Raw genomic sequence first — 16345 nt, 5'->3', positions numbered from 1 at the left:
TGACCAACGAAGGCAAGTTTTGGATTGTTACCAGCAATTTCACTGGGACAGGGTACTATTCAGCCTTTGATAGCTAGCCACCGATTGTAAAATGACCTATTGATACAAATTTCATAGGTATGGATGGAAGGTATCTTCAAGGGAGAAGGGTTCAGAAAAAATTCATAGGGTATTAAAACTAATTCTATAGAGTTCAGAGAATAGTCATGACACTTAGTTTAACTTTTTTTAAAACAGTATGTCATAACGTTCATAAAGTCTTTTATCTGTGATATATTCATCTTTCTTTTATTGTTTAATAATAAAATTTTAAAGACATTGAAGTGGCTGTCAAAGCAGCTATGGCAAGTTTAAAAGTGTAGCTAAAGAAACTATTCTCAGCGGTCCACTCAATCGCCTCACTAATATGTTGGGATATTTGTTTTAAACTTACACCTGGAAAGGCCAGCTAAAGGGCTCCTAAAATAGCCATGAAAAATTATTACATACACACTAACAAATACAATAAGCTATTATTCAAGGTACAGGCTCAGAGGTCTTTTGAGGCAGTGAATACTTTTCCCATGTTGGACATTCATTGCTTTTTGTAAGTAAGTGCCTTCTACTTGAATTTAATTCTCGGATACTCCAGCCTTGGAGCTTCCAGCCTTGTCCATGAGTCCAAAAAGAAAACCTTTAAAATTTTTTATTGCAACAATTAGGGCCTCATTGCAATACCTCAAACTGTACTTAGGGTACCATTAACATGTTCTTGTTTGGACTGCTTCTTACTCAACACAAATGGTAATGAGAATTTGACAAAAAGTCACAAGAGAGCCGTATTTTTCAAGTGCATAATAAATACCTATGGCTCTACGCAAGGCAGCAGTCGTCTGAATACATTTCTTATATAATTGTTTCCACGGGTAACAAACAGTCTCAATTATTGGTACCTGCAAAGTTGTTTTCATGTTCAAAAGCCTTATACTTCTCAACTTCTTAAAATTTTCAAGCTTAGGACAATGTTTCGTAGCATCCTTCTCTCAAGATACATGCCTTCTCACAGAATTAGGTGAGACTTGGGCTTTTCATCACTGAACATGGTGACAGATGATTTTGTACACATATACTCCACTTAAAGCATTTTCATTAAGTGATTTCATTTAGAACGTTAAAAATTTATTGCATTCCCCACTAGTGCTACCTTCTCTTCAATTTCAACAGGGTTCTTGCTCATGTTTGCTTTTTTTCCCCAAAAACAACTGCCAATTCATCAACCCTTCTGATTCCTTCATTAACCCTTGAGGCATCCCTTTCTAACATTCCCACTCCTTACTCATGACCACATAATATCTAAACAGATTGACTAATGATATCTATTGTTTGCCACTGAGCAGGAGAACAGAGTGGCTACCTGGGGTCAGGGAGGGCGAAGTGATGAGCCTGAAGCAATGTGAGTTGTTAAGAATTAGTGAGCGACTGAGAGGGATCTTTGGGTTAGTTAGGTTCAAGGCAGTATAAGTCAGAAACATAACCCTACCTGTGTTACATATTTTCTTAGTGGAAAATAATTTTCAATCAACATATCTTTTACAAATTATATATGTATGGAATTATTTATAGAATATATATTAAGAGTGCTGGAAGTGTGAAAAGCTTGAGTTTTCTTCTTTGGAGCAGAAAAGGTTTGGGGTGGTCCTGGCAGAAGCATATAAGATTAAGGGGAGCCATGGGCACGGTGAACAGAAAGCAGTTGTTTCCCTTGGTTGAAGAGGGCATAATTTTAAGGCGAAAGGCAAAGGGGTTCAGAAAGGATTAGAGGAAAACCTTTTTCACCCAGAAAGCGTAGACAGTTTGGAAAGTACTACCTGGGAGGGTAGTTGAGGCAGGTAACCTCACAACCTGGAGTTGGAAAGTGGGATTAGTGTAGATTAAGTGCACCTTTGACAGTACCAACTCGATGAGCTGAAAGGCCCCATTATATTGTCTGTTTCTATGATTCCAGATGAAGGACAGCCATAGAAGATCGCATGCAGTTTGAAAAAAGACAAACCGAGAAACATAAATCAAAGGTGAGTGTAACAAAAGCCAAGAGTTTTAAATTAGTGAAAATCAAATGTAGGACTCAAGCTGACACATGGGGAAAAACTCAATAAAGCAATGAAGTTGGAAACCCTGAAAGCATTTAGAGACAAATGATTACTGTAAAATTAGTGACAATAAAGTCTTTTTCTCTATGTGAATAAATTGAAATAGGTTGAGCGGCTTTGCTTATTTATTACTTCCTTCAAAGAAAACTATACGATACTGCTATTCTGTACTTTAGATGTAATTACATTACTGTGAAAACCCCTACAAGGCCAGTGGGAAAATCACTAATTAATCTTCTTGTGCAGCTTGTTGAGTACGAGTTCCCTTGATAACAGGCAAAGGCCTTTCCAGCTGGAACTCATCACCTCAGTCCTCTTAAGAAAAGCAGACCAGGAAGGCCCTGTGGTGCAGTGATAAGTGTTCCTGCTCCTGGACCGAAACACCTGGGTCTCACCTTTTCAAGGTGTATAACAACAGGCTGGGACTAGCCTAGGTACACCATGAGTAGTGGTTCTATTTACGTGATCAACAATAAAGGATGTTCCTTTCCAATAAATGATGTTCCAGGCTTCCTGAGATATGGTATTGGCGACGACTGTCAAGAAAGGTTTGGACAAGCTTTCCTTCAACGAGTCCAGTGCGTAACCCATGCTGGGGAGAAATTGGAAATGCCACTGTTTAGTAAACTAAGGCCTTATGATGCAAGTGTGGAGGATTGACCTCCCAGTACACTGAAAGAATTAGATACTTTAATCAGGAAAATGGGATACAGGGGAATCACTAAAGTGTCATTCCCCTGGCCACTTGTGGGGCCCAAACTTTCATTATCGTAATGAGTTTAACCTACCCTGTGTTAAAGCTGCCCATATGTGAAGATAATATAAAATGGCTGCATAGTCTTTAGCTGACAAAGGATGTCTGAAGAGAATTGATAACTGAGGTAGTAATTTACACAGTCAGAATTGTGCCTTCGTCTTAGTGAGAAGGAATGATGGAATTTGGCTTTGAGACATTTAAGATAAGGGAAGCTCAGATGGAAGTCCTTTATCAAGCTAATTTAAAGTTTGCTATGTAACATGGAATAAAAGGGGAAAACTCAACCAACCTTAGTTAAGACCCTTTCGGTAATTATAATTACATATACACATATATATTTGTATGATAATATTAGTAGTTTCAATTTGTAGTAGTTTTTGAGTATTAATCATTGAGAATTTAATTAGATTCCCATAGGCAGTCAGCTCTAGACCCAGAGACAGTCTTGATAAGGAGTACCCTTGAAAACCCTAGATAAGAACCTGGTCCCAACTGGTCCAAAGTTTGTTATTTAGTAAACTGGAGACAGGGCTGCAGAAAAGAAAAACATCACAGAATCCCTACAGTGTGGAAACAGGCCCTTTGGCCCAACAAGCCCACACCGACCCTCAGAGAATCCCACCCAGACCCATCCCCCTATAACCCATCTAATCGACATCTCTGAACACTATGGTCAATTTAGCATGGCCAATCCACCTAGCCTGCACATCTTTGGACTGTGGGAGGAAACCGGAGCACCTGGAGGAAACCCACGCAGACACAGGGAGAAAGTGCAAACTCCACACAGACAGTCACCCGAGGGTGGAATTGAACCCAGGTCCCTGGCGCTGTGAGGCAGCAGCGCTAACCACTGAGCCAAATGTTGACTACCTGCAGCGAGAACCCTCCACTGAGGTGATTGTTTCAACAGACATACAACTGAAGGCAAGACTCCTACAGTGACTTTTCAATGGTCTTCAAAAGAGACGAGACAGTTGGCCTACTTACTATACATCTCTTGACTAGACCTGGAAGCAACAGGAATGGGGCAATGGGCAGAATGACACAGGATGCCCCATCGTCACAGGAACAAAGTGGAATCCTCAGACTCAGGAGAAGGGATATGATACCCCAAAGGCCTTGTAGGGGTTATCGCTAATTAATCTCCTCATGGAGCTTGCTGAATTCAAGTTCCCTTTATTGCAGGTAATGGCCTGCCCAGATGGAAAACATTACCTGAGCCTTTTCTTTTTAAAGCAGATGCAGGGAGCTCCTGGGACACAGCAGTAGTATCCCTATTTCTGATCCAGGAAGCCTAGTTTCAAATCCCAACTGCTCCAGGAGGTGTATAATAACACCTCTGATTAGGTTGATTGAAAATAACTACAACTAGTGCAGAATGCCAGCTTGAAATTTCTTCCTTTCCTAGTGAGGCGGGTGCAGGTCCAAAAGATGGGTCAATGCCTGACATAGCTGTAGGTTGTCCTACAATACCCTCTCCAACAAGAAAAGACTGACTTGCACAGCTAGGAACTGCACAGTACTCCTGTACAGCAAGAAGATGGGTAAAGCGCCAAAGTCTGCATGTGGCATCTGTCCTGGAAGACTCTGCGGTATTCGGCCTGTCTGACCCAAAGTCCTAATGAAATTGTTAAAGACCAAGAAGCACATCGATCGAACTTATGCCAACACCACATGCGCCTGCTGTGTACATGATGGAATTATGCACACATTCCTTATTGAGAAATGGAAGATAGCGGTGAAGGTGCTGAAGTCTCAAGCACAAAGCCAGAAATCAAACCATCTAGTTTTGTATAAGCAAGTAAGTTAAAAAACTAATTGGAAATAAAAAAGCAGACTCAAGGGGGTCCTGTGGCACAGCAACAGCATCCCTACCTCCCAGCCAGGAAGCCTGGCTTGAAGACCCACCTGCTTCAGAAGCGGGTCATAACATTTTCTAGACAACCTATTCAGAGATATCACAAAGCAAACCCAAAGGACTCTTGTAGTGCAGTGTTACTATTCCTATGTTGGAGCCAGGAGGCCTGGGTTCAAGTCCCACCAGCTCCAGAAACATCTCTGAACGGAGAGAAAAAGCAGACCAAAAGGGATCTTGTGGCAGTGGTATTATCCCTCCCTCTGTGTCAGGAAGCCTGAGTTCAACACCCACCTGCGCAGAGCTGTGTAGCAACATTTCCAAACAGGTTAATTAGAAAATAAAGCACACCCACTGATGGCGTGCATTTTCTGTAATCGGCTTTGCACGTAAATGTCTGATTGGCTACACAGGCGATTTACTTGAGCCAGTTAATAGTTTAAAAAAAAATCACAGGGATTTAGTGGTGGGAAAGCGGTTCAGTTGTGTGTTACAACACTTTTACTATATGAAGAAAAACACAGGCTTCCAGGGCTCTTGTGTTACAGTCTCCCTACCTCTGACCCAGGAGGCCAGTGTTTAAGTCCCAAGTTTAGAGTTCTGAGGAATGGTCACCGGACCCTAAACATCAACTCTGATTTTTTTTTCTCAGATGCTGCCAGACCTGCTCAGCTTTTCCAGCAACTTTGTTTTTGTTCCTGATTTACAGCATCCACAGTTCTTTTGGTTTTTTTTTTAAACATCCCACCTACCTCCAGATGTGTCATAACATCTCTGAAGACATTGATTAGAAAATATCAACATAAAGCAGGCTTCCAGAGCATTATTTAGTATAGATACATTAACTAGTGCATCAATTATTCACAATTTTCAATTTGCCCTTAACAAGGTAAACAGTGAATGAAACACTGTTCAAATAAATAATGGAGTTGTTCCAGAATGAGTCAAAACTTAGGTGTACAAATTGCAATGAAAACCTTAAGGTGTCCTACCAATAACAGGCACTAGTGAGTTATGAACACAACGGGCCAAATACAGGTACCAGAAAGACATGAAAAGGCCAGTGAAGGTGAGCACAGACATGAGTATTAACTTGCAGGTCTCGCTGGAAAAATGACTTAGCAACTTTTGCCATTATAAGTGCGTATGGTAATAATGGCTATGGTAATAATGGCAAAAATCAGTGAGTTTTCTACCTGTAGGCTGAGTTCTGATAACAGAACAACAGAAAATATTTTTAAAGTCACACACAGATAATGCAGAATTGAGGTGAGGAAATTGTCCTTCACAGAGTAAACAATGCATGACAATGCATGAAATAAGCTTGCAGACAGAATATTGGAGATTAAAAATACAAAGTTAGTTAACAACAGAGTGTTAGAAAAGAAAACTATTGTAGATCTAAGAATACCTGCCTGATACATAATTATTTAGTAATACTGCAATCACCGAGGGGTTTAAGTAAACTTACTTCACATAGAAATCCAGGTGTCTTGGGAAGTCCAACTTTCCAGCAAGAATCTTTTGATAAATGCCAAAAGGGTTGTCATCAAAAAATGGTGGGTAGCTGTAAAATAAATCATGCAGGGTGGATTAAAAGAAAATTTTTCCAAATTTTTTTTGTTTCCTGATCGATACGAAGGGGTCTCCAGCAGCAGAACAATCAAGTGGATGGCAAAACAGCAGCCTGTTTTACACCTCACCCATTTTTCTTACCCATTGAATAGTAAATTAGTGTTTAAAAAAAAGTCGAATGTTTCATGAAAATTTATCACGGTTCTTGTACTGGTTATCAGCAACATAGCCAAGATTAAAAGATTAATGTTTTTACTATTGGAAACAAAGTCTCTTCTTTCCAATTGTGTGCCAACTTATAGTCAAGAAACTGAATAATCTTTGGTAAATTTGGCATTATAGTTTGGATTGAGTAGGCCACAATGCAAAATGTCAATAAATCTGTACAACCTCAAAATTTCATTTACAACAGTTATAGCGAAATGATGAAAACACCTCGGTCATATAAAGGTATTCTTTGAAAGATCAAATTGAGATTAGAATCAAATGGTCTATCTTAGAACTGTCAAAGCAAAAAAAAAATGATGGCTTTCGACCTGTGCCAAGTCTGTGCAGGAGCAATTAACTTAGTTCTACTCTATTGTCTTTTCCCTACAGCGTTTTCCTCTTCAGATACAATTGCATTCCTTTTTGAAAACCGCAACAATCCGACTCAATCACATCTTCAGGTTGTCCATTCCTGATTTGATCTTTTGCTAATCACCTTAATTCTGTCTTCCGGTTCTCGATTTTCCATCATTTTGGTGACAAAACAAAAGGACTCTAAAATGCACACGCTTTTCCACTGTATCTGAATGAGAGCGTTTCATGCGTATACTCGATATAGAATGTGTGGAGTATTGACTTCTCAAGCTGGACATTTCTCATGTTAAAGCAAAACATCTTTGGAAACAGTCATGTAAATTTAAGCATTGTGTGTTAAATTTAAACGCAACCTTATGAGCAGTACATTGGCTCATATTCATGGGATATCTTATATTTGCCCAAGGCAGGCAGGCAGGCCTTGGTTTAACATTTCCGTCATTAAATAGTCAGATAAATTGTTGTGTTTTAGTCCAAATAGGTTCATTTGTGTTATGCATCTTCTATAATGCAGGTGCCATTTCAATTCACTACAAATATCTTACGCTGGTGCAAATATTATTATTAATCCAGAGAACGCAAGTTCACATTGAACCAGGACACCTTGAGCGTACAAAATTAGTTCAATAAATACACAATGAAAAGATGGTATCAGTAAAGTTATAAAAGACCAAATGATCCCAACACGTCTTTCATGGAAAGAAGTGTTATGCCTTTAGTCAACCTATTTGTATTCCACAAGGTAGATGATCTTTAAGCCATCAATTGGAAAACATTTTGGAATGTCCTTCTCTGCTTTTTGCGCCATGAAGTTTGTCAGCATCCTTCACATGCTCCATGACAACATGGAAGTTGTGGTAATGATAAATTGCTCCACTACTGACCCAGTCCATGTTCAGGCCAGTGTTAAGCAGGGCTGCGTCACTGCCCCAACATTGTTCTCGATCTAGCTAGCTACAATGCTTTACCTCATTGTCGACAAGCTCCCAACTGCAGTGGAGCAAATGTACAGATTCTAAGAAATTATTCAACCTGCAACATCTTCAAGTCAAAACCAAAGTCACCCCAACCAGTGTCACTGAGCTGCTGTATGCAGATAACGTTTGTGTAAGTGCCATCTCAGAAGGCGTACTGCAGACGATTGTCAGCACCTTTGGGGAGGCAGACAAGAGCATGGGTCTCGCCCTGAAAGTCCGCAACATGAAGGTCCTTTATCAACCTGGCATGGCATTGTGCAGCAAACCCCCAATCATCAAGGTCCACAGGGAGGCCTTAGAGAATGCTGACCACTTCCAACAGCTTGGAAGTATCCTGTCATCCAAAGCAGCTATTGATGAACAGATCTAGCATCGCCTCCAGTGTGCTAATGCAGGCTTCGGATGCCCGAGGAAAAGGGTGTTCAAAGAACAAACGATACCAGATTCAACACAAAGGTTACAATTTACAGAGCTGTGGTGGCTCCCGCCATCCTATATGGATCTGAACCTTTGACTATCTACAGCAGACACCTCAAGACAGTGGAACAATACCACCTATGCTGCATGCACAAGATCTTGCGTATCCACTCTGAAGAAAGGCGCACCAACACCAGCATCCTTGACCAGGCCAACATCCCCAGCAGAGGCACTGACCACCCTTGATCGGCTACGACCGGCTGGGCATGTGGTTCACATGATTAACACAAGACTCCCCAAGCAGGTGCTCTACTCCCAACTCCAGAATGGCAGGTCAGCTCCAGATGGACAGAGGAAGCACTTCAGTGATATCCTCAAGGCCTCACTGATGAAGTGCGGCATTCTGGCAGACACCTGGGAATCACCAGCCCAAGACCATCCAAAGTGGAGAAGGAGCATCCAGGAAGGTGTCCAACACCTCAAGATTTGCCACCGGGAAAGATGGAAGCCAGGCGAAAACAGCGAAAGGAGCATACTGTCACACCAATGTCCTACTCACCCCTTTCAGTGACCCCAACCTGCCCCAAGCATTACAGCGCCTGCAGTAGCCTCATCGGTCTGTACAGACACCTACGGACTCAGAGCGTGGAAGAAAGTCATCCTCAACTGCATGGGACCGCTGATGATGATCCTTAACTACCCTTCAAAATTACATAGAAAGCCACTGAGTTACTTTCTCATGGCAACAAGGGATAGCTAGTAATACATCGGCTTACAACACCTATACCTCAAAAGTTGACTCCATACTTTGTGGCTTAGCATTGTTTAATCTGCAAAAGTCAGAATTATGTTGGCAACTCAATATAAAAAGTCTATTTCTCTAAAAAGTTCAAGTATAAATTATCAACTCTAGTCAAGCAGATGAAGCCATTCAAGCAAAGTTTTTTTTGCAAACTATTCCAAAAGTCACTGGCTTTTACAGAAGGAAAAAGTCTCTCAAATTATAATTTGCCTCCACCAATTGGTACGTTGCCTGCCAAAGAGCTCACAGGCCATAAACACCCTACCTTCAGTCTTATAAACCATTAGAGCCTGGAGTCTGGAAAGTTTCTTGGCAAATGTATATTTTACACTTCGGTAAAAAATAAAGGAAGCTTTGAACAAGGTCATAGAGAAAGAATGGGGAATCCACAGAAAAAAAAACAGAACCTTAAGTAACCTTGGTGCTTTCTTATTAAAGCCACACTTGTTGAAATAACATAGTGCAAACAATTTAACATCAAGTTACTTTATATGAAAAATGCTGAATGTTTCTACAGCAAATTAATTCTTCAGGAACATTTACCATTAGTGCAAGATTATAAACTATACCAACAACATCCAAAGACATTTTTATTTAGTACTTTTGTGAGCATTATGAAATAGAATCTGACAGAGTACTATAAAATATGATACAGGAGAAGTAGCCAAACACTTGGTCATAGACTTTTGTAGAGGTTCAAGATGGGAATGCCAGAGCTAAGTGCTTTGTCAACTGAAGGCATGGCCACCAGCATTGGAGTTATAAAACCAAAGGATGTACATTTGTTGAGAAAGCATAGAAGATAGGAGGTAAAAGAATACAGAGATTCTTAGCAGTCATGCATGCATGGATTCAACAACAAGGAAGTGTTTTAAAGTCTAGGCATAGACAGACCAAAAATTAGTGTGCATTATTGAGCACAGACTTAAAGGGTGATTAAAATGGTACAAGTTAGGACAACAGCAGAAAATGAATTCAAGCTGATGTTAGGGAAGGCTCCATTCTTTGTTATTTAAAAATTACTTTTAAAAATTACATATATTCATGAAAGTCCATGCAAAGTATACCAAACTATATCAACATGTTCAAGGGTTGCTGAATTAATGCCTTTAAGAGCCCGAAGTATTAAAAGAAATCTTAGAATCAGAGGGCACAGCACAGAAACAGACCCTTCGGTCCAACTCATCCGTGCTGACCAGTTTTCCCCAAATTGAACTAGTCCCATTTTCCAGCGTTTGACCCATATCTCTCTAAATCTTTGCTATTCACTACCTGCCCTAATGTCTTTTAAATGTTACAACTGTACCTGCATTTACCACTTCTTCTGGCAGTTCATTCCATATACGCACCAACCTCTGAAAAAGTTACTCCTCAGGTCCCTTTTAAATCTTTTTCTTCTCATTTTAAAATTAGTTTTGAAGTTTCCTACCCTAAGGAAAAGGCCTTTGCTATTCACCTTATCTATATCCCTCATGATTTTATAAACATGTATAAGGTCACCCCTCAATCTCCTACTCTCCAAGGAAAAAATGTCCCAACCTATCCAGCCTCTCCTAATATTATAAAATGAATTCGTACGGAGTCAGATTTCTGTTTTGGGAACAATATTTTATCTTTCATTATGGACAAACTTTGCCAAACAACTTCAAACCATCTACTTCCAAGATGTCAAGGGGCTTATAAATGTTTAGGACAAGAATGATTTTCAATCAAAATGATTGGGATCTTCATACTTCTCTTAACCCTGCAGATTATCACGAGTTCCAGATGCCAGGGTTAATGAGTAACTGATTTGATCTAAGCCAAATTCTCCCCTTACCCAACATTCTCCTCTGTAAAATGTTTAGCAGGTGTTACTAGATTGTGATCAAGTGGACAGCTCTGGTCAGTTTTCCCTCTCCCACCCTAGTGAACAAAAGCCAACCACAGCATCCCAAGACCATTAGTTCCGTGATAACAGACAAATAAAGCAGAGACAAGGATTAAACGTGACAACATTCTGTTCTTTGCACTTCCAGTACCACACTGGATCGATCTAATATTTTGCAAGAGATAGAGAGGCTCTGTGGGGGCTTTAAATATTGATTCATAACTATTCCACTTAGCAAATGAGTTGTCAAGTACTATGCATGGAGGTTAGCCTTTTGGAGTAAAAGTTTAATAGTTTTCTCAAAGATAAAAATTCCTCCTGGTTCCTAACCTGAAGAGAAAACAGTTTAATTAAAAACAAGTAAGCTTCTTTTTCAATAACTCCAAGATTAAATATTGCCAGGCAACATCTATTAAATGAATTATGTTAGCAACATGAAGAACTTGATGGAATCAATTTTTTTAAAAAATCTCCAAAACACTTACCCTGAAAGCATTTCAAACATCAGCACACCCAATGCCCACCAGTCCACAGCTCTCCCATGACCTTTACTTTGTATAACTTCTGGTGCGAGATATTCTGGTGTCCCACAGAGTGTCCAAGTTCTAACAAAAGGAAAGATGATGTTGTAATTCATTTTCTCAAAAAAAAATCAAAGTAAACTTACATTATTGATGAAACAAAAACCGAATAAGAAAGAAGCTACACACAACTTGACTAGTTTTATTACATGCTGTTGTTTCAAAAGATAAAATTGCTATAACATGTTTATCAGCATAGGACATGCTTCTACTTTCAGTTTAATGTCAGCAGCAGACAGATCAATACATTCTATTAACAGACAGCAACTTCCAAACCCATGACGACTACCATCTAAAAGGACAAGGGGCATCAGACCCACTGGAACGCAACCACTTGCAAGTTCCATTCCAAGTGACGCACTTGGAAAAATCTTTTTTAAACTGCCACTGGGTCAAAATCCTGGTACCCCTAGACCTAACAGCATTGTAGGTATACCTATGCCAAATACACTGCTGTGGTTCAAGAAGGCAGTGCACCACCACTTTCTCCAGGCCAGTTCGGGATGGGCATTAAGTGCTGACCCAGCCAGTGAAGTTCACATCCCCAAAATGAATAAATAAAATGTTCCAGTTCCTTTTCCAAACCTCTCGAGTCTCCAACAACAAAACACATACTGTGGGTCCTACCCACTTAATTATAATTAAGTGGGAACATCCACAGGCAAAGATTGGCATCTATAATGAAAGTTGGCAACTCACTCTTTTTCTCCATTACCTCTCAATCTCGACCACCTTTGTCGGATTGGCTATCCGGCATTGTAATTTAGAGGAATAACAACTTCCTCCAAGATTAGGAAAACTAAAGTGACTGTTTTGGCTCCAATTACATACTCTTTCTTGTGTCACTGCATGCTCCACCCCAGTCCACACAAAATGCTTCTGCCCTGTGACCTAACACAAAGTAGGAACAACAATAGATGCCAGCCATGAACACAATGAACAATGCAGTTTCAAAAATTCAACATCTATCCACTCATTCACTGACATCACTTTTACCTGCTCAACAGCACCTGCTCCTGCCAATATCAAATCTCCTCCACCAGTGAAACTTTTCTCTACGCCTTTAGTAATCACTATAATCAACGACCACAATTAGCCTCCATCCTTCACAAAATTCAACTTGTTGGAAATGCAGCTGCCTGGATGTTATTCATCATGGATTCTTGCTCATCCATGTCCACGATGTTGTCTCCTTGTTCCCGAACATATTAGCTCCAGGACCTCAACTTCAAACCCTTCCACTTGGCTTGCTTCACCATAATGCTACAACCTGTTCTTCCCCAAAAACCTTTTATTACTCTTACTCTAGCCTCAAATGAACCCATTTTCTCCACTGTTTCCCATACAGTTCAAAATAAAAAAAAGTCACTATTTCACTGGGCCCAAAGTGAGTATTTTTGAAAGGGGATGGCATGTTACTTGGTGCAACAAGACAATAAGAGCACAAGGGACAGGGAGGTCTTAAATATGCCAAAGAACATCTGCATTTTACACATTACTGAATGAATCATACTGTAAAACTGTGCACAAATTGGGCGTCTAAAACTTGCTTCTTGGGTACAGGCAACACTAGCAAAGATGAGAAAAGTTGAACGAATGAACAAGATAAAATTACAGTAATATTAAACTTCAGAAATATGTGCAATAATTAAACAAGTATATTGGCAGTTTGTGATTAAAATACCACCTAATCTGAATTCTGAAAGTTCAATAGACAATTTCAACAGTCAATAATAACTTAAGGTATTTAAATCTGCATAACTTAGTAAAGTGATAGCTTCAGTAAACGTAATTTAAATGAGAAACAAAGACAAAAATTGAAACACTGAAGCAGCAACTTAGTTTGGTCTACTTATATTCTACTTCTCTGCAAGAGTTAAAAGAGCCTTGCCAATTTTATTCTTCAAACATTGTTTTTCCCCCCAGTTCCCCAAAGTCAAATGTAGGCCAGGCCAGGCAAGATTGGCTCTCAACTGACCAGCTTGCCACTTAGTTCAAGGGCAATTAGGAATGGACAAAAAATGCTGGTCTATCCAGTCATGTTCTCATCCCATGGAAGATGAAGGAAAAAAAAATTCTGAACAGATTAAATAGTAATTCTCAGCAGAAAACACAGGACATTTTTTTTTAAAAAAAGGCCAATGAATAACTTTTGGGGTTCTAAATACTTGAATAGTTTTGATCCAAACATAACTAACCTTATCAGTTTAACTGGAGGGCAACACCACCATCTGCTGTTAGAATAAGTAAGTGCAGGGCATACATGACAGTTACATTTTGCTTGTTAAAAGAGTTCGATTGAACAGTTAAACCTTGGGTTGCTACAGGATTCGGCTAACAGCTGAGTATTTCAACATATATAAAAAAAATTGATTACCGAGAGAGAATATTAGAGAGAGGAATACCAGGGTGCACACAATACTGAGAGAGATGGATAGCACTGTTATAAAGAATACGAAGCCCTAAAATGAAATTAGAGTAAGGGAGAAGGTAATGAAATCAAAATCAGGGCTACTGCGTATGTAAATGAATGCATGGAGTACAGTAAGAAAGGTTTAAGAGTTACAATTTGGGATTATCATGTTGTGATGACAAGAGAGATCTGGCTCAAGAAGGATCAGGACTGGGTTAAATAATCCTGGTTATATGTTCAGAACAGATAGGAAAGGAAATTGAGGCGGCGTAGAGGTATTGGTTAAAGGAAAGGATTGATACAGAAAGGGGATATTCTAGACGGTTCATAGACAGAATCAATGTGGCTAGAGCTGAGGATCAAAAGGATACATTACACTGTTTGGTGCAATTTATAGGCCACCAACAAATCTACAAGGAAATTAGAGATGTGCAAACATCAGAGTAGTTACAATGGAAAGCTTTAATTACCCGAATACACAGATGGGACGTTGGTCATGTTAAGCGCAAAGATGGGAAAGCATTCCTACAATGTGTTTAAGAGAATTTCTTATAGGAGTAGATGTCCAGCCTTACAGAAAAAGAACACTGCTAGACTGGGTTCTTGGGAAAGAGGTGGGTCATGTACATTAAATGTCAGTGAGGGAACATTTAAGAGACAGTGATCATTGTATTATAAGGGTCAGGATGATGGTGGAAAATAGTAATGGTCAATCGGAGAAAGCATAACCAACTGGCAAACAAGTGAGATCAATGCGGGTAAGAGCAGAGCTTAACCAAATAGACAAGAACCAAAAGGTGGTTGGGAGAAACTGTAATTGAACAAGCGGTTACCTTCAAAGAGGAGATGATTTGGGTACAGCCAATGTATATTCCCTAAAAATGGAAAAGTTGGAAACAAGAAATCCAGAGCTCGCTGGATCACCAAGGAGGTTGAGACTGAGGTAGGAAAGAAGAAGTATTATGAACGGTGTCAGGTGGTAAATGTAATTCAGGAGGGAGGTGAAGAAGCAAATAAGAGAATCAAAAAAGGATTAAGAGAAAAGACTGGCAGCTATCAAAGAGAAATTCCAAAGTCTTTGATGAACAATACAATGGTGGTTAAAAGGAAGAGTAGGGCCAATTAGGGACCAAAAAGATAATTTAATCATGGAGACTACAGGCATGGTTACAGTGTTAAATCAATACTTTGCATGTACTTGCAAGACAGATGCTACGTAGGCTATGGTGATGAAATTATTAGAAGCATTTAGAATGATAAAGGAGGAGATAGTGAATAAACCAGCATTTAAAGTTGAGAAGGCACTGGGACCAGATCAATGCATCCAAGGATAATGAAGGAAGTGGGAGCAGAAAGTGCAGAGAGACTACCAATTCTCTGTCAATCTTCCCTGTATTCAGGGATGGTGCCAGAGGACAGGAGAATTGCAGCATTACATTCTTTTTCAAAACTGTAGAGATAAGTGAAGCAATTACAGGCCTGTTAGTTTAACCTTAGTAGTGAGGAAACTGTTAGAAACAATTGTTTGGGATACAATGAATACTCACATGGAAAATGCAGGTTATTTATAAAAGCACCAGCATGGATTTCTCAAGGGAAAATCACATCTGACGAACTTACAGGAATTTTTGAAGAAGGAACAAAGAAAGCTGACAGACTTGCAGAAAGTGTGTGATACAGTGCAACACAACAGACTTGTCAAAAAAAGTTATACCTCACAGAGTAGAAGTGGGAGTAGCCACATGGATACATGAAGATGACAGTGTAGGACAGCAAAAGGACATTAACAAGTTGGTGTAGTGGGCACACAGGGGAACAGGGTACAACAGCACAAAAAAGTTATGCTGAACTGAAAATATTAATACTTGAGCTGAGGTTTAATCATGTACATTCAGATATGGCAACCATATTATAGGAAGGATGTGACACAGTGAAGAGGAACAGCAGAAGGGGTTTCCACGAATGATTCCAGGTATGAGAAACTTCACAGATTGGAAAAATTGGAACTGCTTTCCTTGGGGAGGAGATGGCTAAGAGAAGACAGAATCAAAGACCTGATGGAAGCTTTCAAAATCATGACAGGTTGAACACAGTAGAAAAATAAATTGTTCCCACTTGTGAAAGGATTGAGAACTGAGGGCACAGGTTTAAAGTGTTTTGCAAAAGCAAAAGAAAAAATAAGGTGAGAGCAAACTTTTTTCACACAGCAAATTCTTAGGGTATGGAATGTACTGCTGAGAAAAAAGGCAGAAGATTGGCAATAAGTCAAAATAAGTCAGACAAAAGCTGAATGAGAGATAGTAGGAACTGCAGATGCTGGAGAATCCGAGACAACAAGGTGCAGGGCTGGATGAACACAGCAGGCCAAGCAGCATCATAGGAGCAGA

General features: G+C 39.7%; 1 protein-coding gene across 1 annotated transcript in view; it reads right to left on the bottom strand.

Moving 5' to 3' along the window:
- The window catches only part of prkx (protein kinase X-linked), a 92276-nt gene that overhangs the window by 33845 nt on the left and 42086 nt on the right, over positions 1-16345 (bottom strand). Inside the window, exons 4-5 of the mRNA XM_048597877.1 lie at positions 11450-11569; positions 6213-6308 (exon numbers count right to left, since the gene is read on the bottom strand). Of these exons, the coding sequence (XP_048453834.1) occupies positions 6213-6308; positions 11450-11569 (216 nt within the window). The remainder of the gene's footprint in view (positions 1-6212; positions 6309-11449; positions 11570-16345) is intronic.

Source organism: Rhincodon typus, chromosome 6 (assembly GCF_021869965.1).
Source record: "Rhincodon typus isolate 14 chromosome 6, sRhiTyp1.1, whole genome shotgun sequence".
Classification (NCBI taxonomy): domain Eukaryota; kingdom Metazoa; phylum Chordata; class Chondrichthyes; order Orectolobiformes; family Rhincodontidae; genus Rhincodon; species Rhincodon typus.
The sequence above is the reverse complement of the archived record's forward strand: the minus strand, read 5'-3'. Positions and strand labels throughout refer to the sequence as shown.